This window comes from Ylistrum balloti, unplaced genomic scaffold, assembly GCF_031769215.1.
Source record: "Ylistrum balloti isolate Yb309-2 unplaced genomic scaffold, AGI_CSIRO_Ybal_v1 Utg369936, whole genome shotgun sequence".
Classification (NCBI taxonomy): Eukaryota; Metazoa; Mollusca; class Bivalvia; order Pectinida; family Pectinidae; genus Ylistrum; species Ylistrum balloti.
In genome coordinates this window covers 1,054,454-1,079,863 of record NW_026782046.1, presented here as the reverse complement: position 1 = coordinate 1,079,863, position 25,410 = coordinate 1,054,454, and the positions used below count along the sequence as shown (strand labels likewise).

At 36.3% G+C, this 25,410-nt stretch overlaps 1 protein-coding gene across 7 annotated transcripts in view; it reads right to left on the bottom strand.

The window, feature by feature from the left end:
• LOC132547177 (uncharacterized) overlaps positions 1 to 25,410 on the bottom strand; it is a 138,005-nt gene that overhangs the window by 64,214 nt on the left and 48,381 nt on the right. For 6 of the 7 annotated variants that reach the window (XM_060210932.1, XM_060210933.1, XM_060210934.1 and 3 more), the window contains 6 exons: positions 21,960 to 24,560; positions 18,518 to 18,568; positions 17,311 to 17,367; positions 9,597 to 9,931; positions 9,042 to 9,405; positions 5,577 to 5,630 (listed from right to left, as the gene is read on the bottom strand). In XM_060210932.1, the coding sequence (XP_060066915.1) occupies positions 5,577 to 5,630; positions 9,042 to 9,405; positions 9,597 to 9,931; positions 17,311 to 17,367; positions 18,518 to 18,568; positions 21,960 to 24,560 (3,462 nt within the window). The remainder of the gene's footprint in view (positions 1 to 5,576; positions 5,631 to 9,041; positions 9,406 to 9,596; positions 9,932 to 17,310; positions 17,368 to 18,517; positions 18,569 to 21,959; positions 24,561 to 25,410) is intronic. The other variant, XM_060210939.1, reaches the window with a different exon arrangement.

Genomic DNA, 25,410 nt, shown 5'->3' with positions numbered 1-25,410 from the left:
AATGTACTTTAGGTCGAGGACAAAATCTTTATCAAATATTTGCACGAAGCAAATAATGCAACGACAAGATGCTGTGCTATCAACTCTTAGTGATAAGTCTAAGATGTTGTTTTGAGGCCTTAAACTTGTTTGAATTAAATTGTTTAAGCCCTATACTGGTGTACTTGTTTTATAGATTGTTCTTGGTCAATAAAAAACGGAGGAAGATTAGGAAAAGGAGAAAGAGAAAGAGGAGGAAAGGAGGAGGAGGAGAGGAGGAGGAGGAGATGAGGAAAAGTAAGAGGAAGAGGAGAAAGAGAACGAAAAAAGGGAGGAGGGACAGGAGGAAGAGGAAGAGGAGAGGAGGGGGAGGAGGAGATGAGGAAAAGTAAGAGGAAGAGGAGAAAGAGAAAGAAAAAAGGGAGGAGGGACAGGAGGAAGAGGAGAGGAAGAGGAGAGGAGGGTAGGAGGAGGAGGAGAGGAAGAGGAAGAGGAGAGGAGGGGGAGGAGGAGATGAGGAAAAGTAAGAGGAAGAAGAGAAAGAGAAAGAAAAAAGGGAGGAGGGACAGGAGGAAGAGGAAGAGGAGAGGAAGAGGAGGAGACGAGGATGAGGAGACGAGGAAAAGTAAGAGGAAGAGGAGAAAGAGAACGAAGAGGAGATGAGGAAAAGTAAGAGGAGAGAAGAGAAAGAGAAAGAAAAAGAGGAGGAGGGGGTACAGGAGGAGGAGAGGAAGAGGAAGAGGAGAGGAAGAGGAGAGGAGGAGAGAGAGGAAAAAGTAAGGAGAGGAGAAAGAGAACGAAAAAAGGGAGGAGGGACAGGAGGAAGAAGGAAGAGGAGAGGAGGAGAGGAGGGTAGAGGAGAGGAGAGAAGAGAGAGAGGGAGAGGAGGAGGATGAGGAGATGAGAAAAAGTAAGAGGAAGAGGAGAAAGAGAACGGGGGAGGAGGGACAGGAGGAGAGGAAGAGGAGAGGAGAGGAGAGAGGGTAGGGAGGAGAGGAAGAGGAAGAGGAGAGGAGGATGAGGAGATGAGAAAAAGTAAGAGGAAGAGGAGAAAGAGAACGAAAAAAGGGAGGAGGGACAGGAGGAAGAGGAAGAGGAGAGGAAGAGGAGAAGACGGTAGGAGGAGGAGGAGAGGAAGAGGAAGAGGAGAGGAGGGGGAGGAGGAGATGAGGAAAAGTAAGAGGAAGAAGAGAACGAGAAAGAAAAAAGGGAGGAGGGACAGGAGGAAGAGGAGAAGAAGAGGAGGAGGAGATGAGGAAAAGTAAGAGGAAGAAGAGAAAGAGAACGAAAAAAGGGAGGAGGAAGAGGAAGAGGAGAGGAGGGGGAGGAGGAGGACAATGATTAGCAGCAGTAAAAGAAATAGGATAGAAAAAACAGAATCTCAATTCAAACTATCATTTGATGAAACTAAGGCAAAATATGAACGAAAGAAAGATTTACACCGAGACTCCCGAATAAGTATAAGGAGAATAAGGCTAGGTGTGGTGAAAGAATAAGTATCTCCTGCTTTGTCAATCCAAGTAAGTAATATGTCATGTTTTTTAATGAGAACAAGGTCAACAGCAACAGAACCAACATGAATGATAATGAGCATTAAATATGTCCAACTTTTATCACACAAGGAAATAGAATATTTCTCAATGAGATAATTGTGGAAAGAATAAATGAATACGAAAATAACTAGTGACGAGAAAAGGAAAAAACCATTGAAACAGAAGAGATAAAAGAGGAAAAGGTAAAAGATGAACAAAAGAAAAAAAAAACCAGGTGAGAAGTAAAAATAGATGTGGATAGACAGAAAAAAATGTAAAGGAGTATACTAAAAGACAGAAGAAGGAATAAGAGAGAACAGTGGCAGGAAGTTCAAAAAGAGGAAGTGAAATGAAGAAAAAAGAAAGGACAGGGGAGGGTCTAGATGAGGGAGAGAGAGAAACAGGAAAAAATGAAGGAAAGGAACTACAAGATAAAAAAAAGCAAGAAAACAGAAGGAAAAACCATGAGATTACGAGAGACTGTGAAAAGGATGAGAAAAAGACAAGGAAAAGGACATACTTAGAGGACAACTAAAGCAGAGAGGAGAGGACTAGTTTTAGTAGGTCCCAGAAAAGATTTGGGAGATATGAAGGACAAAAAGAAAGTGGAAGGGAGAAGTAGGCAAGGTGGCCTCTAAATATCACAGCCACATTCCTAACTGTCACAGTTTCTGATGACAAATATGGAATACAGTCTGAACTTATGATTCATACTAGATATCATTTATTCTTTTGCAACTTTTTATCTCAATCTGGAAGTACATCCTGTTAAAGGTAGAATTCATCTAATAATATTTTAACCATATGACAAGACACGAATCATTTCCAAGTATAAATGATAGTATTATATGGGATATACTAACAGATGTATGACAAATCTACTTAAACAAAGAATCTCTCCTATATCATATTTTGTGAGTTTTTTCCCCCTGAAGATCAGAAATTTGCCCCTAAACCCCAATACACCCCCAATATGGCCTAAATATCTGACACATAATCTTTGTTTATCCGATACTTCTGCCAAAGAAACTCCAGTGTTTACTTTACTTTTAAGTATAGAATACTTTCCCCATACCAATCAATAGTCAATAAAGTTGTGTTCTTATATAGACCTTGTGCTTAATTTTTTGTTTGCTTACTTAATTCCAGTAATTTTCTAATCCCTGTAATATTGCAATTATGGTTGTTAGCAAACTATTGTACTAAATAATACATGTTCATTTACTTTGTTCACCCAAAAATTGTGTTTACTCAAACTTAAAGTGCTTTGGGTAGTCATTTTTTTCCAAAAACGTGTATGTGTATTTGCCTTTGGGTTTTTCCAAATAAAAAGAATTGTACATTTTATCAGAGATTATCAAACACCTGTTCTTATCCTCTTATTGGCTTTGCACATATCATGTGTTTGTCATAAATTTCGGTAAAATATTTTCCGATCTGATCTTTAAAACTTCCCAAATCTTTATTCAAATTCATAAATTTCAAATCCAAAATACAATAAGTTTGTTAAAATAAATCAAATTCCTTCTGACACATAACAGAAATATTTTGTTGAGCATGACAGATATACAATAAGTTCGTTAAAATATATAAAATTCTTTCTGACACATAAGAGAAATATTACTACGAGCATGACAATAAGTTTGTTAAAATATGTAAAATTCTTTCTGACACATTACGGAAATACTATTTCGAGCATGACAGATTCATTCTTTCTAAATTAATATATGTATATATACTGGACGTTACATACATACATATGTACATGTATGAATATGCAATAGACATGGATAAATATGCAATAGACATGTGTAGATATATACAATGAATATAAGTATAAACTAAATCATTCTCCTTTGTAGGTAAAAAATCACACATATCCGGTCAGTGAGTATATAGGTAGATATATCATATGTACACTCACTGCACCTGTCATTTTCATCTCCAAAACCAATTAGTAACCGTCTGCATATTTTTTCTTTTCAGGTAATTTACTATTAATCTGCATGACAAACAACTAACAAGAAGCATGGCAAGCTTAACGTGAAATTCATAAACTCTTATTATTATTGTAACTTCTCTTCAAAGACATAAACATTCTCTGTCTAGTTTTAAGTTATGTTTCTAATATACATAAATCTATTTTAAACCTGAAATACTTTATATATATATATATAAATCTGAAAAAGTTATCAGATATGTTATGAAGCTGACAGTGCTTTGAAGCTCAGGTCACCAGAAATAGAAAGCATTGTTAGCATACACACAAACTTATCACATGGACACAATGTAACATCATGTACATTCAGAATCAACTTTAAATTTCAATTTGTAAATTTTTGTTAAAAAAGATTACTTTAAAGTATTACTACCGTGATTTTAGCCAATCATTTTCCTTTAACATTATTCGTACAATGATGTGTGGGAAGGAATCGCCAAATCATCTCAAAGAGTTTAAAATGTGAAGTGTAATCTTATTAACTCATTAACATTAAACATGTGGGAATTTGGAACAAAGATTCAGTAAATCATGATAATTGCAAATCGCTACATAAGAATTTATTGTACAATGTGTTTTTTACTCTCATCAAGCTAATAGAGCCTACTATTGAAAGTGAGACATTAAGCCTCTGCCACCCTAAGAATAACATTACAGATCCACGAAGGAATTCTCAGGTTTAATCATTGCTAAATATAAATATTTGTAACACAATCTGTATTTGGCCTGTTCAGCATAAAGCATTCCCATACTTATTGTTTTCATCAATAAGCCCATATCTGTTAATAAGCCCATCCCTCAATATGTTGCTTTTCAGTAAATTTATAAAGAATACTTTTTCATTGTCCTGTAATAAGCCCACCCCCTTATTTTGAGTAAGAGGTAATGTAATGACTTCATAAGGTCCTGTAATAAGCCCACCCCCTTATTTTGAGTAAGAGGTAATGTAATGACTTCATAAGGTCCTGTAATAAGCCCACCCCCTTATTTTGAGTAAGAGGTAATGTAATGACTTCATAAGGTCCTGTAATCAGCCCATGCCCTTATATTGAGTCAGAGATAATGTGATGTTTCTTAAGGTCCTGTGATAATATATACGTAATTCTAAGATCTTGTAGCAAATATATATATATATATCTTGCACACATACTATACAAGTCCTTAGCCCATGCTTACAATTGAGGTATACAACACTATATGTCAGCCAAGCTACATTCCAAGACATGAATAAGGCTGTCACTTTTATCTGCGTAATTAATTACCTGGCAATCTAATTTACAATTCTGATGCACCGCTACAATACAGATATACATTGATATACATCTACAGAGGCTCTTCTGCTTGTCGTTTATCATGAGGTGAAGCAAGAACACAATGCATAATACAGACACCATTACCTTATAGTATAAAGCTGTCAACGTAGCATATATCATACCACTTTCCTAGCAAGTTAAAACCATATTATTTTTGGCTGTTATTGAAAAGATATCTTCCACTTCACAACATTTCTTTTTCTTTTTTCCCCCCCAAATTTTTGAAAATTTAAAAAAAAAGCTAAAATTTTGCTGATAAAATTGAAATATTCAAGCAATAAAGAGAGAGACAGAAAGAGTGATAAAAAATTATTCAAAGAGCAAAGTTATTCAATAAAACCAGCAAATGTTAATAAAGTTAAGCAAATGTTAAAATTCTTTTTCAAAAAAGTCAAAATTTCATTTAAAGGATATTAAAGAAGTTAAAATGTCAAACAGATTTTTAAAGCCTGCCATTTAAAAATACATCATAGGTAATGGTTATGTGCCAATGACTTTCAGAACTCAAAACACGCTGACTAACACAACCTGATAGTTGGTAAGGAATACTGTTAAGACTGATTTAAACCACACAGGACAGCCAGAAGGTCAACAGCGCAGAAGCACGACCTGGAGGCTGGCGGGCAAGCTTAAATTGTGCAAGAGAGATTTGGTTGGTGGTAAAGATACCCAAGAAGCTGGAATTTGTGAAGGTTTTTTGGAGATTAAAGAATATATCACCAGTACAGAGGTGTCAGTATTTGAAAATCTTACCCCCTGGCAGAGGCCCGTGACTAGAAAACTTCATGTCCTCGGGATGTCCCGCTTCTGAAAATAGTGTACACAATATTCACAATGTTGATAAGTAAATCCTTGTCACTATACTTTTTGCCGTTTGATTTCCACACATCACAAGTCCGTTTTCTATTTGGTGACATGCATATTTCCTGTCCTCAAAGCTCAGACACTTTAAAACTGCTACCAATGTTCCGACACACTCCAGTGACTCTGTCACAACACAGGTAAGGTCATAGGTCACCGGGTCAGAGGTTACGCCAGGTAGTCAATGCTACAAAACGGTTCTCTCACATGACAATCTTAGGGGTATATTATTATCGATGTACCGTGATCAAATCAATAATCTATGGTTTGTTTTGTTGTATTAGCCAACTGGTCCTCCAAACTGTGGACTCGACCAAGCAGTTGGTGTACTGTTCTACCCCCTAGGTATACACACACAGATGTATAAACGGCCAGGTAAGACTGTGTCATAACACAGGTATACCACATTAAGCTAATTCCACAAGCTTATCGTGTTGGCCCCAAACCCGAAGGTATATATACATAGTTTACCTGAGTTTGAATAAGCAGATCACATCATCTTACGTATAACTGGTCTCTGTTCCTGTAAAACCGCTTGGCAATCTTATCAAAACATTATTTTGATACTATTTATACCCTTTCAAGAAAGTACAGGTGCAAATACACCAGGTAGATACACGTTTTAGGCAGAGGTGTACTTCTACCTGTAGTAATTGGTCTAAATTACCTGTAGTTTCAGTTATCAAAACACGAACTGACCACAAATACTTGGGAAAGAGTAGATAGAGCCAAAATACATTATACAAATGTTTGACTGTTAACCTGTTTAAGTACACTGTAATGATACTCCAATGACTTAGTGTTATTGTACTGTCCATTCAAATTAATTAAAATCTCAACCTCATGTTTCACTACAGGGAACTTGATCCCTGGCTAGGTATTATATTAACTGATACATACATATTTGTAGAGTGTAAACTTCAGCTGACATTAAGAATAACCATGGACAGGTATTGTACCTGTTCTGTTCACGACAGATCAATTTACCTACAATATTCATTTCATTTAAAAACCCAATAAGATACCCCACACTACAAAACCGATTTCATCGATAACATATCAAAGAAAACCTCAATAAGATTTTAACATTTTTTTTTCATTCTTTTACTGTTTTGCATTACATTATAAAACTCAATAATAATCTCTCAACTCTCTCTTTTTTAGAATTTAAATAAATTTCATCAGCCTTTTTTCCTTAATTTCACTTTTTGTATAATGGCATTTTTCAATGTTTTCTTTACTTTCAAGAGGAATTTGTTTTCATCGTTTACATTTTTCACTCCTAATATCAAATACCTAGTCTCCTTTTAGAAAGTCAAGTTTTTTTTTTCTTTTGAAATTCCTCCTTTTGAAAACTATGTATCCAAATTGATTCCATCTACATAACATAACCATATACATTTAGATAACAGCCACATCAGTTTGTTATATAATCTCATAAAAAGCACCCTGTCTACCTCATTCTACATGTACAATTCAAACTCTCATCATGTGTCCTTAGCATACAGCAGATAGCCATCTTCACAATGTGATCTTGGTTTGACTTTGAATTTTTTAAATCTAAATTTGACCTTGAAATGACCTCATAGTGTCAATAAAATGTTAGAAGACAATATGGTTGATCAGGATACTTATGTAAATCAATTATTCTTTCTTTTACAAAGTATATCTTATCTATAGCCGAGATATAAAAGTTAAAAGAATGAAAGATTTATTGATAAACAGCTGCCATAGAAAATTTCCTTTAGCATAACTTTGAAGCAATGATGATGACGCACACTAAATAAGGAAGGGAATCTGTTTCACGTTTCTGATTGTTACAACAACAAGAATGTTTAAATGTAACTATTGCAGATTCTGACTACCGTTATCTGTTTAAAGATCATTAAAATAATTGCTTATAGAAACAAAAAAAGACAAAATTGAAAAAAAAATTAAATGAAACATAAAAAAAACTTGTCATATGTGGCTCTGTGCTTTAAAATCTCTGTCTATAAACAGACAACAATGAATTACTTTGGATTGATATCCTAGGATCTAAAGCCTTTAAACTGATTGAAAGTCTCCAAACATATTAAGACCAAATGACTTTAAATGTTCTATATTATGGACGGAAAATCAATAGAGAAGGTCCCAGACATAGTTATACATATGCCTTTGAGTTCAATACACAATATTAGGGCCTGCACTGTAATTAGGTCCCTGAAGCTATGTGCGTGCGTCCAGCGATGAAATCAATGTCTGTCTGGCTTGGGTTATTCCCCTTGGGCTAGTTGTAATTCCCACTAGCCACTACATTGGCAGGCAGTAAGCGACAGTGGAAAATTTGTTGTAAAATAAATGTCAATATTTGTATTTTATCATGTTTAGTGTTCTATTTGACAAAGTGGATTATGCAGTACAAAACACTTGTCTGACAAGCTATTCACTTTTATCTTCTCTATTCAAGGCTTTTTAAAAATAGTTTCCATTAACATTTCATTTTTGAAAAGCCAACATTTTGATTAAAGTGAACAATCTATATTAACGATTACTTCTACTCAACAACGATCTTCTCTTCTATCTTCTTTCTATTCCTCAGTAGAAGGACATTTTGTTGGTTAACCCTTTGAGATTTAGAGTTTTTGTTTGATGCAGGTGTTTGATATTTAACAATTTGAGGACAAAGACAACTGAATTACGATCATACAGCTACTGCGGTACATATATAGAACAAACTTCTTTATATCTATAATATGAACCACCAGACTTCAATCCCTGGATACTTTGAGTTCAATGTCTGTTAACATTTTGTTACAAAACTGATATATCGAGAGTATTAATAGAAACAGCTAACCCAGAGACTGAAGTCACAGTCCACATACTCTTTACAAGTGGAAATTCAGATGTGGTTTATGTGTAACAGCTGTGATTCAATCATTCCGATAAATCAAGGTATGGACAAATAATATATAGGTGTCTTCTCCAAGGTACCGTATTTATCCGTCATATAACTCCTCCCACAACTACTATATCAGTATAAATGCTGTATCACACAATAAAAGCCCACTTTATTCTAAGAATTGCCCCTCCATCCTGTTGGGCTTATTTAATGACAAATACGGTTTTCTTGTATTTGGTGTCAATTCTATACTTTTCCGCTCAAAAACAAAATATAACACAGAAACAAAAATATTCTGGTACAAATGATGATTGGTTAGGGGTATGTACTGGTATCAAATTTGTACTTTTTTACAATCGCGAGACCAGTGAGACAAATTTTTTGATGTGGAAGACAGCTCTGGGGAGAGAGAAAAGACGACTGCTTTATAATCTCTTACAAAGATTTTCCTTCCAATAAACACGGACAATGCTTACGTCTGCTTTTTTGAAGAAGGGTGATGAAGGGGCTTTGTGTTGGGGGTAGGTGATTCATGTCTTCCTCCTCCTCACCCTCACGTCCAAATGCACTACTGGCTGAATGTTCCCGGGGCTTGTCGATCCGCACTGGCTTTGTGTCCTGTTCTGACACGGGATCTGGTATTTTTTCCGGGAAGGGGTCCGAATATGGTTCCGTGTAAGGTTCTGTATAAGGTTCAGGATGGGTGAAATAATTGTTTTCAGCCCAAGCTTGTGTTTGTGGGACTCTCTCGTCGGCAGCCCCAGAGTTAGGAACTCTTTCTTCTTGTGGAGGTTTCCAATTTTTCACCTCCTTTGAAATTAATGCACCAATATCCTTTTGCTGAAAAAAAAAGAAATTTAAAAAATGTACAAGTAAATCTTCTAATTTCAAATACATATAAATGACCTCTAATGACCTTTTATATAAAAAGTACTTTAAATATTGTATAATTACTGATAACAAATGTGAGATTTAAAGCACTCTTTGAAACAGGAGAATCATCAGTAATGTTATATTTGATGATATGTTACCTGTCTAATAGGCTGAGACCTAGAACTATCAGAAACATCTGTCTGTCCAATCGGAGACCTTTCGTTGATCCCTACAGATGATTTGTCAGAAGGAGACTTATCCGACGTCACTCGGATAGGTTTATACTCCTTCTTCACGACTGCTGGCCCGCCCCCTGGTTTCCAGATTGAGGCCACATTTTTGGAAGTTGAGAATTGGTCTAGTGACACGTTTGGACTATCATGACTGACTGGGGAATCATGAGAAATTGCACGATCATCCTTCTGTGAAGGTGTGTGAGATTCGTCGGTGACTAGACTGTCTAGTAACTCTTTGTACAGGTGGGCGGGGTAATCTGTGAAATAATGAAAAACAAGATAAGATAACTACGAAGACATAAAATCTAGAAAGAGAATAAATTTGAAAACTTGAAGGATTGCAGTCAAAATCTCTAATTTTGTCCTGGTTTAAGCTGCTCACCTCATGATCTACCTTCACATCAGATCAGTCATTGTACTACCAGTACTTATTGTTTCACAAAAGCTTTTGTTAAACACAACATCAATGAAAAAAGTTTGAAAGTGCAAAAATCACTCCTGCTCTCAAACCCTCCCTCCCCCTTTCCTTCTAAAATTACTATCTTGTTAAATGCATATAGATTGGACTAATCTATGAAAAAAACATCGTTTATGGAAGGGTTGTTCGAAATTTCAAGTCCATTTGATAATATTTCAAGTTCTTGCCGATTCATAAAACTCAGTTAATTTTCTCATTTTTCTACCAGAGAATTGCATCAAAAGCATTCAGCTATTTTGAAATTAATATTTCTATCTTAATTCTGTCTAAAACCCAAATCCGGGTCCGGAAACCATGCTGATGGAAAAGTCATTAGTTGTGCCTACACTTAAACCAAATCTATACAGAATACAGGCCAAAAATCTATCTTAAGCTCATGGAAGTTCAATTTTTTTGGTTTCTTCTTTCAGCGACAAATTTACGAAAGAACAAAGTCTAGTTTGACTTCTTGTTTCAGCGTTTGTATAAAAACCCTTTTTTAACCCAATGGTACAAAAACGAAAAATAAATTAATTACTGAAAGCAGTTAAAAAATACTGTCTTAAAAAGCCATAAAATGTGAACTTTACACCGTAACAAATTACATTTGCAGAAGGAATTGATTTTGTGATTAATGATAAATATGAACATATTAGTAAACTGTCCTCCCAGCCAATCAGATCGGAATACAGACGAGTTTGTTGTGAAGGCGAATAAGAGTGTTATTGTTCTGTCTAAATCAATATTATTAGTGTTCTACCACTGATCTTGGCGATAATGTCAGCTGGAAAAATCCATACCCCGATGGATGGTTTGGGAGTACCGAAGCTGATATCTCTATATATGGGAACCCTTTATAACTAACAAGTATGACTTCTCGGGGGAATGAGTCTTAAATAACCTACCAATTATATCTCTATGAAATGAAATTTTGTTTGAAAATTTGGGGAAAAAAAAAAAAATTATTCACCAAAAGAAAAAAAAAAAAAATCTGAAAATAACTAACAGCTTTTTGTGAATATTTGTTTGATATCTGAAGTGGGCAAGCTGACAGAGCTTTGTAAATCTAATGTTCAATTAGATATAACATCACTCTCTCTGATGGAACTAGGATGTATGCTACATATGTATTAAGTATCCCAAGTCAGAGATATCATTCATAACCCGCTTGTTTTATCTGTGAATGGCCCACCAAACGACATATTCATTAGACAGATCTCAAAGTCTCTGTTCCCAGCACAAAAACACTCCATAACCCTGTCACTGTCTCATTAAAGCATTGTAAAAAGAGTGCTTTTGTTTTATCATGTTGTACATTAATAAGAACTTATAAAACATGACTGGTCCTGTGACTCTTGTTCAGTGTTTGTAGACCTAATGAGTGAATCCTCCCAAATTCTTCTAAATCAGCATTAAGTACAGTACATTACTTCAAAACAGCATAGAAATAGCTGTCTATCATAAATAGATAAAGAATCAGTGTAGGGAATATAGAGAATCAGTATAAAAACAGCTATCTATCATAGATAGATAAAGAATCAGTATAGAATCAGTGTAGAAACAGCTGCCTTTCATAGATGAAGAATCAGTAACGACAATCTATAGAATCAGTATAGAAACAGCTATCTCACCAAATTGATAAAAATCAGTATATATTCAGTATAGATATATAATCAGTAAAGAAACAGCTATCTATCATAGATAGATAAAGAATCAGTATAGAATCAGTGTAGAAACAGCTGCTTTCATAAGAGAATCATAGAGATATACTTTTAAAGTATTTAGATCAGCAGTTTCAAAACTCAATACTGAAATAACTTTATCAAGACAATCCTGGAAAAGTTTTCGTACTAAAAAAAGCTATATCCATGCAGATCAGTTCTCCACGTATTTTAACTCAAATCACTACCTAAAAATAGCTTTATCCAGATAGCGCTGAAATAGATTTATCTAGATAATACTGAAATAACTTTAACCAGATAATGCTGAAGAAGCTTTATCTACATAATGCTGAAATGACTTTATCTTCATCAAATCTTGGAGAATTGAAGCTTTACAAAAATCAGTACCAAAACAGTTTCTTTCAAACTTCCGAGTAAAACTGCATGATTGCGACCATATTTTATTAGATTGTCAAGAAGATGGTTAGGAAGTGCGCATCCTGTATGTGTTAAAAGCTTGTCACAGTTAAGACTCCATCCTATTCATTACCACCTGTCAACACTGCTTGTTTACACCTAAGGTATCAACTCCACATGTAGAAATCTCTTTCTGTTTAAATGTGTATCACACTTCAGGATATCTCAGCCATTACTTCCACGTGTTAGAATAAATCTTTTCCATGGAAACACAAAATTCTTGTCTTTATCGAACCAACTTGATTCCTTTATATCTATTCCACATGCTGACAGACAACTCCAGATCTGTTAAGCATTGACTATCAGAAACCTATCCAGATTGATACAAGTATGAGGCGGATTCTGGCATCAGTACGTGTATACAGTAAACAATGTAGGTTATAAGCTGTCCATGCTTGGAGAAATTCCAACACTGTGTCTCTAGGATTTCTATATAGGCACACACCATTCCAATGAGAAGCTCATACTTCCGGGCAGATGGAAGTCAAATTCACAAAATCAATAGGGCTTCAGGTTTTGTAGAGCCGACTTTTTCCAGTTCAGGATTATTGCAGCCCTCCTCGACCAAGACAAAGTATACCTCTGTGTCAACACATTCGCCTCTAAGTCCCCTACAGGCCATGTATTGATAATCCATAGCATCTGGTAGCACAGTCAATAGTATAATTCACTGACCTGTCAACTTCAAGGACAAAACTGGACAATGGTCAAAATAATAACAAAAATGGATTCATCTATTTTTTTTTTAACAATTCACGTGTATTTCTGTACTCATTAAACAGTTTGTTGAAGCTTGTGGAATCGTTTGTTAGGAAAAGCTTTAGAATAATATTTGTTTTGGACAAAACAGGTCAAAGTCTGACAATCAATTTAAACTGATCATTAACAATTACCATACAACTTGTGTAGTAAAACCCATTACCTTAACTTAAGTTATGCTGTGAGAAACATCTTGAGGAACTCTGATTGACTGACGGTTCACGTTTTTTTCAATTGTGAAATCCGAACTTCTTTGTGAAATATTTTTTGTGACATGATAAAAGAAAGAGAAATGGGGGAAGAATTACCATTTGAAATTTCACATCAGCCGAACGAAATACTGCTTTCACAAATATTTGCAAAAATTTTAAACGATATGTGGTGATAAATAGAATCTTTTATTCTTTTCCGTACAAGATTCATGAAATACTCAAGTAGGATCCTTTATTTATGGATGTGACCTGGAGAGGTCAGAATAAACATGATGTCTTGTATAAACAATCAATATCTATAAATATAGGTCACAATGGTGTTCACCATGTGTATGGTCAGTGTCAGCCTTAAAGACAATTGACAAAGATTTCCATTGAATTTGAGCCAGAGTAGCTTGGTCAGTATTTAAGCCTCCGGTGAAGGCTTGAGGTATGTGTTTTTCACCAAGGCTGGTTTTTGTTTTACAGGAAACTGATATCACAAACTGTCCTGTAATGTTACGGAAGAATGTGTTCTAAGGCAAGTTTCTTTACCCTTTATTGGATAGCACGAGATGGACCTTCCCCATGTTGTTCAGGGAAGTAGTTACCATTTATTACAAGAAGATCACACGTCAAAATGACCCTGGCTTGATGGCACTATACATCCAACAGTAATAAGCATGTAGAATAGATTGATAAGAGTACCAACAAGTTATCATTTCTACAACAGACAAAGCTCTTTAATTGCTGTGTAATTCCTGTGTGTGTAATTTCTGTGTTATTCCTGTGTGTGCAATAACTGTATTCCTATGTGTGTAATTCCTGTGTGTGTGTGTTATTCCTGTGTATGTAATAACTGTATTCCTGTGTGTGTGTAATAACTGTAATTCCTGTGTGTGTGTAATAACTGTAATTCCTGTGTGTGTGTAATAACTGTGTGTGTAATAACTGTAATTCCTGTGTGTGTGTAATAACTGTGTGTGTAATAACTGTAATTCAATTCCTGTGCATGTAATAACTGTAATTCCTGTGTGTGTAATAACTGTAATTCCTGTGTGTGTAATTTCTGTGTATGTCATAACTGTAATTCCTGTGTGTGTATTATAACTGTAATTCCTGTGTGTGTAATAACTGTGTGTGTAACAACTGTAATTCAATTCCTGTGCGTGTTATAACTGTAATTCATGTGTGTAATAACTGTAATTTCTCTATGTGTAATTTCTGTGTAATTCCTATGTGTGTAATTTCTGTGTAATTCCTCTCTGTGTGTGTGAGGGTGTGTGTGTGTAATTCCTGTGTGTGCATGTTATGCCTGTGTAACTCCTGTGAGTATAATTCCCGCGTAATGCCATGAAAAACATCTTACCTCTTAATCTATCATGTCTGTTGTGACATAAACAATCTGTTAGCGTATGTGACCTCATTTCATAATTATATCATGACATCATAATAAGTTATATATTATACAAGTTTAAATGTATGATCATAAAATCAATATATATGATAAAAATGAAAGTCAAAAAAAAAGAAAATACTGACACACCAACATTTCACAAAGTCATTATTTTCAGCTCCAGTAAAATAATGATAAAAAGGACTGTGAGAAGACTATAAGAAGTGAGAAGACATGATATTTTTCACCCTCGAGAATGGACCCATTTCTTGATGTTGTGTATCAGGCAAAATTGCCATTTACATATTGCAATTATAACTACTGACCACAGACATCGTTACATCAAGCATGGGCAACTTGATGATCAAAGATTCTGAAATTATTTTTCCCTGTTTCAAAAAATGATAAAAAAAAACCTACTACAAAACTGATCAATAAAGTAGGAAAGTTTTATCTTTTTAATAATATTTCCTTTCGTCTTTTCTTTTCTATATCTAAATGTATGTGAAGACAAATAATATGATTTATGGTATTACTGAAAGGTTAGGTCATAATAACAGTCTTTCAACATATCAATAACATGTAGAGTCTAGGATACAATTTCCCTGTTACTGAAAGGTCAGAACATAATACCAATCTTACTGAAAAGCTTTAACATGTTAAGTCTGGAGCACTAACCTTGTGTTCACTTAAAATTGTATTCAATTTTCTTTGAGTTCTTACATTACTTAACAAATTGGTTTCCAAAAACAAATATCTTTTGTTTTCAATTTGATTCTGTGTACTTTATAGTTAACTTACATAATTTTCAATTGTAAATTTGAATTTTTTATGTTATAGATTTACAAGTTTTTCACTTTAAACTTGTAATCGAAACTTGTCTCACCTGGCAACTCCTACCTAAAAAAGCCGTATTGTCTGCGGATATATTTCACCAACAATATCAAAGATGAAATCTGTGCAAAGTTTAACATTGAAACCACGGATAATTCTTGGTCATTAATGATACAGGAGAATTTCAGGGTTTTAGTAAAAGCTGATGGGATTTTCATGTATAATAGCTACATTCTGAGAATTTAAATGAAATTTTCAGAGATGGATTAAAAACTGAAATTGAACCCTCTGCTTGATTTTGTGTGTTTTTTACTGATATGTAACAGATCAAAAGCATGCCCTTAATGAGTACCCTGCCTAAGAAACATTTAATACTTACCCGTTTTAAAATATCAAGAGATGAAAACCATTTTGATAATTAAACATGTGAAGCTAACAAAGCTTTGTTGGGTATTCCCATTTCCAGGCTATGTCTGCCCAGTCCACTAACATCCATGTACTTTCCTGGTGAAGTTTGAATAATGTCGGCTGCTTTCAGATAAATTAACTTCACACACACAGATATTTCTCATTATTGATTCCAAATCAACTCTGGAGAAAATGGCCACCACATTTGTCTGGGTTTCTTGACCACAGTGCTATGACTAATGGACACAGCTGTGAAGATTCTGGCTGACCACTCTTTACTGGTCACACAACATTGGCTAACTTATAATTGACATAGCATCCATCGGCCAGTCCATATAACAGATAGGAAATGTACTAGTTGGCCGGAGGATGTATTAATCCAGATTGTTTGACCATTCAGTTACGTTTGACCATTAGTATTGATGAGAACTGATGAGGACAGTTAACTCCAGGCCACTCAGCTAGGATCAGGGTATATAACTGACCACTTTTGTTTACATCCTAAACTTGATACAGAGCTGTGTTTATATCTCCATCAAACCTGCTAGCCTGTGTGCACTGGACCATGAAATAGCTATATACTTATAGGTATTATACCTACAATGGTATTCATTAGCTCACACTCTCTAATTAACCAAACTTAATTAAAGGCCAGGTGAGAGTACAGGAGGACAGGAAAATGGATAAGGACAGAGAGAAGGGGGAAGGGTTGAGAGAGGAGGAATATGAGAGTGACATAACAAAAAATAAAGGAGAAAAGTCATAAGACAAGGAATGAGAGAGAAAGGGGCAAGGTGAAACAACAGAGAGAAAGTCAGACAGACAGAACACACATATGAACATATATCATGTGAAAAAAGTTGAAGATTTGTAAAAAGGAGGCCACGATCAAGACACAAATACATGGAAAATGGAAAGAGAAAGAAATTTCAACACCGCAGATGAGAACACAGATGAGGAGAAGAGGAGGTAGGAAGGGGTTACTGACGAATAACAGAAATAGGATAGAAAAAAAATTAGGGAGAATGGGGATGGGGTAGGATACTGGGGGGTGGGGGGTAGGATACTGAGGGGTGGGGGTGAGGGTAGGATACTGGGGGATGGGGGTAGGATACTGAGGGGTGGGGGTGGGGATATAATACTGAGGGGTGGGGGTGGGGGTAGGATACAGAGGGGTGAGGGTAGGATACTGAGGAATGGGGGTGGGGGTAGGATACTGAGGGGTGGAGATGGGGGTAGGATACTGAGGGGTGGAGATGGGGGTAGGATACTGGGGGATTGGGGTAGGATACTGAGGGGTGGGGGTGGGGATATAATACTGAGGGGTGGGGGTGGGGGTAGGATACAGAGGGGTGAGGGTAGGATACTGAGGGGTGGGGGTGGGGGTAGGATACTGAGGGGTGGAGATGGGGGTAGGATACTGAGGAAGGAGAATTACAATGTGAGTACTCACCAGTTCCATTGATAGGCTGCTGAAGATGATCCAAGTGATTCGGCTGTGATGTGGAATCTTGAAACAGTGAAAACAGCACAATATAAATCTACAGAATAAAGACTTCAGAGGAGGAATTTCACACCACACATATAATCTGACAGTTCTGAATACAAAATCTCAGTACTACAGAGTTAATATCATTACAGTTCCCTTCATTAATGCTGAGAATTAATTACCAGTAACACCTATAGTAACTAATTAGTGACTAAATTACACCAGTCGTGGTAATAGATGGCTACTTCTAGTGTATCTCATTCCCACAAACTGCCAGTAAATTGAATTTTAATGTCCATATATAAACCAGCAATGGAATTCTCCACTGACCCTAAGGTACAGTCAAATCAATATCATCCCAATATGCCAGTGAGTTTTCTTTTTCTTTGGTAAGGTACATATATATAGCAGACACTGTTCCTGATCAGGCAGGTATTTCATCTCTGTACATGAGTTTGAACTTACTGGGTATGAATTATATTTAAGTAATTTTCAAATAATTACTGATCAGTCATTTTTTCTTTTTATTTGAACTTTATTTTTCCTTTAATCAGAAAGAATACATTTTTTGTGTAACTGGTTAAAACAATTTTCTTAAAAGAAGAAGAGAAAGTTATATTTTTGGACACTAAAACAATACTTTTATTTTTCTTTCAATACTTTATGTAGAATTTTCCTAAACAAATAGAATAGACTATAATATCTCTAACCTTTTGACCTCCTGGTATTTGACTTGCCAAAGAAAGAAAGAAAGAACAAACGAAGGAACAAACGAATGAATGAATGAACGAACAAACAAATTAATTCATCAATCAATAAACCTACCAATCAGATGACTCCACAACAATGTTATATCGTATCATATGAATGATCTTTCCGATCAGATTTACTTTCTTCAATCTTAATTTGTGATCGAACACATGCACCTAGACTTTCTATCTCTCCCATCTTTATTCCTTACATATTTACGAGCATTTTTTCATCATTATATACCTATCACATGTACATCTACCAGACAGTCTGCACATCAGTTATCATTATCTCCAAAAACATACATGTTTTTAAGGTTTTCAATTTTGACAGACTACGCCAGTAGACCTGAAAACATTTGCCTACAGATTCATTAGAAAAAAAAAAAAAAATTCTGGTGACATGACTAGATTGAACTTACCTTGGCTGGTGTTGTGAGATGTCGGCACATGATTGGATCTGAAATCCTCTTCTGCAACAGAGAAAGTAGACGTGACATAAAGATAACCATTTATGGACTAAGAGATGACCCGATCAGGCATTTAGATGACCGATCGGCAATTTTATCACTTCTCCAGACAGAATTCTATTATCACAAGTCCTAAAATGACACCGTTTCTTATCAGCACTCAAAATACATCCCTATCACATAACACATACATAATATATAAAACCTCAAGAAACATCTGCGAGATTTTGTCTTATTCTAGTTTTCGGTGAGAAACATGACAGTATTTCAAATGAAGGACCAAAGATACTGCCTTACTAAATATGACCCTCTTTTGATATTGCTTCCATCTGACCCCCAGAAAAAAACTCTCATAAATGTACAAATTCCAGAGATTTTTGGTACATGTGTATCTATGAGTTAGGATTTTTATCAAGGAAGGGTCATCTAACGGTGCCATTGCTCAGAACAACAATGGAGTCTGGACTTTGTCGTGTTCTACTTGGCAATCAGGGGTAAGGTATTTACAATAATAAACACACGCAGTGACTTAAAAGGCACCATGTTTATGATGTTACACACCTCAGCCAGCATAAATATGACAGTCGATATTAAACAAAGTGAAAATAGTTACTACTCCTATCCTTAATAAGCCCGGGCAGTTCGGGCAACACATAATATCTAACCGAAAGTCAGGGGTTTTCACTTATTACATGAAAATAAGTCTTGGAAGGGGACAATGTATATTGTCTATCTTAAAATCAAAGCATGGACTTCTTATAGGATAATAGGATAGGGGTGAAGGGGTGCACATAATGTCTAAACTAAGGTCAGGTGATGGGCTTATTACCAGACAAGAAGCCCAACAGGCTTAATCTATTAAACTTGGGCACAATTACAAACCAAACACATGGAATGAAAATAATAATTATGAATTTTTACATTTTTTTCATAAATTTCACAAACTTAAAAAAAAATTTGGTTCCTGAAACATAACTTTTCAACATTAAGGTGATTAGTAATAACTATCAGCAAAACACAATCAAAATCACCAACACCATTTGTTACAAACTTTAATCACAATTTCAAACAATACAAAGATATGTTAAATGAAATTGAAAACTTGTTGCTTGCTTGCAGTGTAAACTCAAATCTAAGTAGGTACTCTTGGTGTAAGAATACCAAATTTACCTGTACCAGGTCTCAGTGGAAAGACTACCAAATATTTTATACGATTAAACATTAAATATCTGTTTATATAGTTGGCCTTTATATACAAAATACCTTTAGAGGATACTGTTATAACAAAAACCTGTTAATAAAAGCCACATGTATATAATAATACCTGCCTATAAAGGCCACCTGTATATGCAAAAAACCTGCCTATAAAGGCCACATGTATATATAAAATACCTGCCTATAAAGGCCATCTGTTTATATAAACTACTTGTCTATAAAAGCCACCGATGTTTTCGACGTATAATACTACTTATATTATCTTCACCTTTTAATAAAGGCCACCTGTCTGTAAACACCACAAACAATAAACACCTGTCTTACAAAAAAATCTAACAAAAGTCGTAAAGTCTTAAATCACATTTGAAGATGTTGATTTGTATTACATTATTTTTGTGACCAAGCATTTCACCAAATCTATTTTTAAAATACTTACATTACGTGTCAAGTATTTCAAAATGACACCTGTCAAACATACATATTAAGTGACTCCTAACAATGACACATGTATGTAAATCTTTTGTCTCTAGTTTTTGGTGCATGCCTTTTTGGATATTGCTGAACAAACACGTCTTCAACTTATTTGTAGTAAACAGTAGCCGTTGTACCAAAAACCTCTAGTATTCTGTCTGTTCACAACCAAACTTAATTTCAAATACAGAATCAGACTCTATTTAATTATATAAGTGTATGGCAGTGTCAGTAAACAGGACTTAAAAGGATGTTTGGCTCCCCATAAAGAATTCCAACTTGATTATCAGTCTACCGAACCCCATCAGGAACAGTGACTCATTATATTAGACATGGCCTTGTGACATCAACTTAATTAGAAAATATATGTTACTTTCCACAAGTCAGACAAATAGGCACAACAAGAATGACTGATACAGCTGACTGCCAGTTCGGACTCTGTAGATACAGTGAATGTAGCATCTATGTTTCCAATTTCACAGACAAAACTCATTCACATCTATGTATTTATAGAAACATATCCTTCAATTTTGCAAGAAGTAAAAAAACATTTCTGACAAAAGTGACTCACATTCATGCAAATTAAAACCCAAACAAAATTTGTCTGGTAAAGTACATCAAGAATTCATTAATCTGCCTCCTTGGGTCAGACCTCGGTTCTATAATATCAACAAAGGGCAATAACTCCGCATATGCAGAAGATGACCCAATTTAGTATTCAACACATTTGCCATCTCACAATGAACAGAAATACGAAATCAACTTTACTAACAGTACATAAGTACACTAGATAAATTATACTGGCCACAGTCATGAACCGGTTAGAGACAAATAAATTTCCAATTGTTAAAAAAAATGTTTGTAACATATATTTCACTGACTGTTCAGGTAATGTTCAACATTGTTCTTTTCATCTTTCGCTATAAATAAGAAATGAACATATCAATCATCACCACAAATATTGATTGATTTTATACATGCAAAACATATCCAATTGGCTTCGGCAGGCTTCTTGCACAATTCCATACCGTAGTTAGTAAGGTGGATGGTGTCCTATAGAAGCTTGTCTTAAATGAAAGTTTTATGAGGAGTTTTATGAATCATTCAAACGCTGTGGATTGAGGTTAAATTGAAGCCCTATTACTGATTAACTGTTACAAAGGAAGCTCTGTGATTGGTTGGGTGATGTTAAAAATGAAGTTCTTTGATTGGCCATATATCAAAAGCGATGTTCTGAAATTTTCTACAGGTTAAAAGTGAAGGCTGTTTGGTGGGATGTTAAAAGCAGTTCTGTGATTCAAGGATAAAAACAAGTTCTGTGTTAAGCCGGATAACAAAAGTGAAAGTTCTGTGATTGGCTGAAGATTAAAAAAGAAGCTCTTTGATTGGCTGGTTGTTAATGATGAAGCATCATGATTGGCTGTTGACTAAAATTAGAATTCTGTGCTTGGAGAAATAATTGTGTCTATGGAGGCAAAACAAATGTTAGTGTGATTTAAAAGAGTATGTGAATGAATTGACTGGAACTATTAACACAATCAGCTGCTTCAAACTAGAATACTAAACAACATATCAGAGTTAGTACGTACTCCCTGCAACAAAGTGATCTAGTTCATTAGTACCACTGAGGTCTCACTAGAGGGCACCACTGGTGACCATGCACTACGAGGTGATGACGTCGGGCAGCAGGCTTAAAGATATACTGTACCTCTATAACCTGCCTTCCTGGAATCACCGTGCAACACTTTGACAGGGACAGAAATCTCCTTCCCTGTTGTTTCCCTCGTAGATGCTGGAGACTGTTTCGTATGTTTGGGAGACTCTTGCGTTGACCAGAAATTCCTGGCCCTTGGTGAATCCCTTACTCGGCCTTGACCTTGGGATTCTGGCTCCTGTTCTGATAACTGTCTCGACCAAATTGAGAAATCCTCTCCGGGTCCTGCGTCCAAGGCCTGATCTATCAAGGACGAATCATTGTCCGAAAAATAGTGCTCCTGGTTGTTATCGAAATTGTCACTTGTTGGATATTTGAACTCCTGCTCTTCCATGTCTGGGTTAAACTTCGGATGCTGTGGGACTTTGGTTTTCTGCGGGAGTTGAGGAGCATTGACCTTGGTTACCTGACTAATGAGACCAGAAGAGAATTTACTCGGCGATGATCCGAAGAAGTTGTCTCTTCGGGAGTGAAAATCTGACGACACAGACTCAGCGTCGCTCATATAATCTCTGTCTGAGGGTTTTGAAGACTGTTTATTTTTATTCTTAGCTAGATTTCTGTTGTCTCTCACAAAAAATTCCACATCGGTTTGGTAACCAGACCCAGCACTGGTACCTTCTGAACTCCACTTAGATTTGGAGCCATTTTTACCACTACGCTTTGGAGCATATTCAAAATCACTTTCATAGCCCCTGTGGGTCTTGACAGGAAAGTCATTGTCATAATTTTTGGTTGTTTTGAGAGGTTTTATAGCAGGCAGGGTCGCAAAACTGTTGTCACCTTCCTCTTCTTCATAAAATTTCTCCCCTGTTGGGGAGGCCCCCTTTTTCAGGGGAAGCGTACTACTGTAAGATCCAGGACTAAAACTACTGATGTGTTCCCTGAAGCTTCCGCTCTGCCAAGACGACCCACGACTGGTGATGCCAGAGTCATGTGACTTTGTTTCCTCTCCAGTAAAGCTTTGGTCTTCTTTTGAATCGCGGGTCTGTACCGTCAGTGGTATCATATGGACATTCTCCTTCACCTTTGGTGCCGACTTTTCTACCTTGGAATCCACATCAGAAGTCTGGATAGTGATAGGGATGTTCATTGCTTGTTCTCCTTGTTTCTGGTTTTTGACTATGTCCTTTCCTTGTACTCTCTTCACACAAACAGGAATGACAGTCTCTTCAGGTTGTGTAGAAGATGAATCCACTTTAGACAAGGGAGGCGGGGCAGGATATTCCTGTTCCGCGATCGGCTGATGTTTATCCACATGATCAAATGTATTAACAGGAAATGAAACATCCTCTTCCTGTTTAGTGGATTGGATGGTGATGGGGACATGTGATTTGAAAGGGGATGGAGGGGCGGGAAAGGGTGGGGAAGGAGGCCGGTTGTAGAGCTCAAGAGGTTCCAGACTCACAGGCGGGTCAGGTTTGCTGGTTGTTTGGACTGTTACTGGGATTTTGTGGATACTTGGCTGGATTTTTGCATGCGACAGGTGTATGGGCACCTCACGACCTTTACTCCGACTCTCGTGACCTTTGTCCTTGTGACCTGTGTCCTCCTGTTTACCAATGAGGATAGGTATTTCTTGACGTGCCACATGTGGGGTGTCCCGTATGTTTGTTTGATCAGCACTGATGATAGGGATCTGTTGGCGTTCTTTATAGTGATGATCGTGATGACCGTCATCAGGCAGCCACTCATTGTCTGGGAACTGATGACCACTCCTCGCCTGTTGATCCTGTTTTTGGGTATGATCTTGTGATTGCCACTGATCAAACTGATGATCTTGTCTGTGATCTTGTCTGTGATCTTGTTTATGATGATCAAATTGCTTGTGGTGTTCATGTATTTGACGTTGATCTTGTGACGGGTAATAATGGGATTGATGCTGATCCAGGCCTGCCTGATGTTGATGATCCTGGTGACTTGGATGGTGTTGATCCAGGCCTGCCTGATGTTGGTAATCCTGGTAACTTGGGTGGTGTTGATCCAGGCCTGTCTGATGCTGGTGATCCTGGTAACTTGGATGGTGTTGATCCAGGCCTGCCTGATGTTGGTGATCCTGGAAACTTGGGTGGTGTTGATCCAGGCCTGCCTGATGTTGGTGATCCTGGTAACCTGGGTGGTGTTGATCCAGGCCTGTCTGATGCTGGTAATCCTGGTAACCTGGATGGTGTTGATCCAGGCCTGTCTGTCGTTGCTGATCCTGGAAACTTGGGTGGTGTTGATCGGGGAGGCGATGACCATGGCTAAAATGGTGCTGATGAAGGTGATCCTGTCTAGGTTGCTGATCCTGTTGAATTTGTTGTCGATGCATCTGGTGTTGATCCCATGACCCTTGATGACCTTGCTGACCTTGTTGACCTTGTTGGTGACTCTGGGGATGATGTGACGCCTGTGACTCATATTTGATAGGTATATTATAGACTTGATGACGCGTCTCTGTTTTTGGACTCCTGACGCTTACATGCTGGTCCTGTTTAGGAGTTGGCATGTGAAACGATGTCTGAGTGTTGCCATGGTGACTAGATCCCTGGTGGTTCTGGGGTGGTACTTGTGCACTTTTTGTGGGGGTGGGTTCGACACTATAAACAGTGTCATCTAGTGAAGAAACAGAAAGGTCAACAACGTAAATAAAATGAGGTCAAATGACATCACTTCCTGTCACTATAGACAATAAAGATATTAAGAATTAAGAAACATACACATATATGTACCTCAAAAATGAAATGAAATGAAGGACATGATTTTTTTTAACGGTATTCCATTCTGGCATAAAATCCCACATGCAGCAACAACTTTCACTGGCTCTTATCAAAGATAAAAAAAACAATAAAGATGTTCCGAACTGTATCATCTTTGTCAAAGAGAACTAGCAAAATGAAATGATCAACTCACAATTATTTTTTTTTTTATATTTGAACATCTTTATTTTAAGTTCTTACAGAAGATGTTATCAGATATCAAACCACAACAGAAATTCTTAGGGGGTAAAATAAAAAAGATTTAGAGAAAACAAAAATGACAAGAAATAATAAAATCATACAAATTAGGTAACCGGGAAGACAAATATTAATTTCTTTTAGCAACAACAAAGAAAAAACATTGGTGCTCAAGCAATGTCCAACTGGATCAGATTTTGTGACTGGCATTAGGAGCAGAATGTTAATTTGAAGAAAAAAAAAAAAAAATATTGAAGAAAAGAAAAAAAATATCCATAATAGAAACATGAATAAAGAGAAAACAGTGGATACGTAGAGGCTAAAAAAAGAGCCATGTGACTTAAACAAACATCCACACAAATCGGCACAACATCAAGAGAGAAAATCACGGAAAGTAATTATATCCATGGAACCAAAGGGGAGGGGGAGGGACAAATGAAAGGGTAAAACAAGAACTTTTAACGATCCCATTTTACGTGCAGTGTGTGTACCAAAAAACCAGGAACAAG